Here is a 1,088-nt window from a genome sequence, read left to right on the forward strand (position 1 = left end):
TCTTTCTTATAACAAGCACTTTTTAGCTTTTGATAGAGCTAAAGCAGGTAAGTGAGGCATTTTCTTCGTGCCTCTATTGACTTCCTTAACAAACTTGCCAACCAAAATGGCAGCCAATTATGACGTGTGGGCAGATGTCGTATATAAAATTAATGGAATTCATAGGTTTTGCAATTCTCACTCTGGGTGGACTATACAAAGCTGAAGTACACTATGTACATTACAGGCTCACCTTTACTAGGGGCAAGCAGTGTTGGGGGTGTGGCTAAGGCTAACATTGGTCTATCTGACGAACAATCTGAAACTTCACTTTCAGACATAGTACATCCTAAATAATGTAACATAAGAAAGTATGAATATTAAAAATTTGCTTACTTTTTCTTTCTTCATTAATACCATCAGCTACAGCATTCTCTCCTATTCCTCTAAGAGCAGCTATCAGTGCATCTATTGTTGGATTCTTTACTCTATCAGCTTTACGCAACCAGCTAGCCAAACACTCCGTAAAACACGGATGGATGTCTCCGTGGTCTTTCCTTATAGTTTCTAGTGTATTGTGATGCAATTTGAGACGTAGACCAAGTCGACGATATGATGTCTTGCTGTAGTCATGTCTTTCAAGTAAAGAAATCACATCATCAAGATCCTGGATGCCTATGGTAATCACATAATTAGGATAGGATAATAAATTAATGGTTTCAATTCTGAACTCACTTAAGGTCCTTCCACTCAGAACAGAGGGGGCGAGTTGCGAGGCCATTTTAGGTGGGTTGATACCGGTAGTTGATACTACTCTGGTAAACTTACTAAACTAGTCTGATACAAGAACTGCGCATGCGCAACTCCATGTGGTTGCACATGGATGAAGTAGATACGACAGTATGGTGGGCAGTAAATTCCGTAATTTTCATCATAGTCTCTTCTGTTAGTGTTTAGAGTCCAGACAAGCAAAGAAGAACAGAAGAAAAAAGCAAGGAAGAGGAACCATCATCAGTTAGAAGAGAAGCTTGTTACTGTGATGAGTCTATAAGACACCAAAAGAAGCATACAACATCAGAACATTCATCAAAGGTGAAAAAAAAACAAAA

At 38.8% G+C, this 1,088-nt stretch overlaps 1 protein-coding gene across 1 annotated transcript in view; it reads right to left on the minus strand.

Annotated features, from left to right (window-relative positions):
- Nucleotides 1–867, minus strand: part of LOC109590466 (uncharacterized) — a gene marked incomplete at its 3' end in the record, with an annotated part of 4,445 nt that extends 3,578 nt beyond the window's left edge. The window contains exons 1-3 of the mRNA XM_020006383.1: nt 715–867; nt 376–654; nt 225–328 (exon numbers count right to left, since the gene is read on the minus strand). Of these exons, the coding sequence (XP_019861942.1) occupies nt 225–328; nt 376–654; nt 715–760 (429 nt within the window). The remainder of the gene's footprint in view (nt 1–224; nt 329–375; nt 655–714) is intronic.
- Nucleotides 868–1,088: the final 221 nt, after the last annotated feature.

This window comes from Amphimedon queenslandica, unplaced genomic scaffold (genome assembly GCF_000090795.2).
Source record: "Amphimedon queenslandica unplaced genomic scaffold, v1.1 AMPQUscaffold_9977, whole genome shotgun sequence".
In the NCBI taxonomy this organism is placed as follows: domain Eukaryota; kingdom Metazoa; phylum Porifera; class Demospongiae; order Haplosclerida; family Niphatidae; genus Amphimedon; species Amphimedon queenslandica.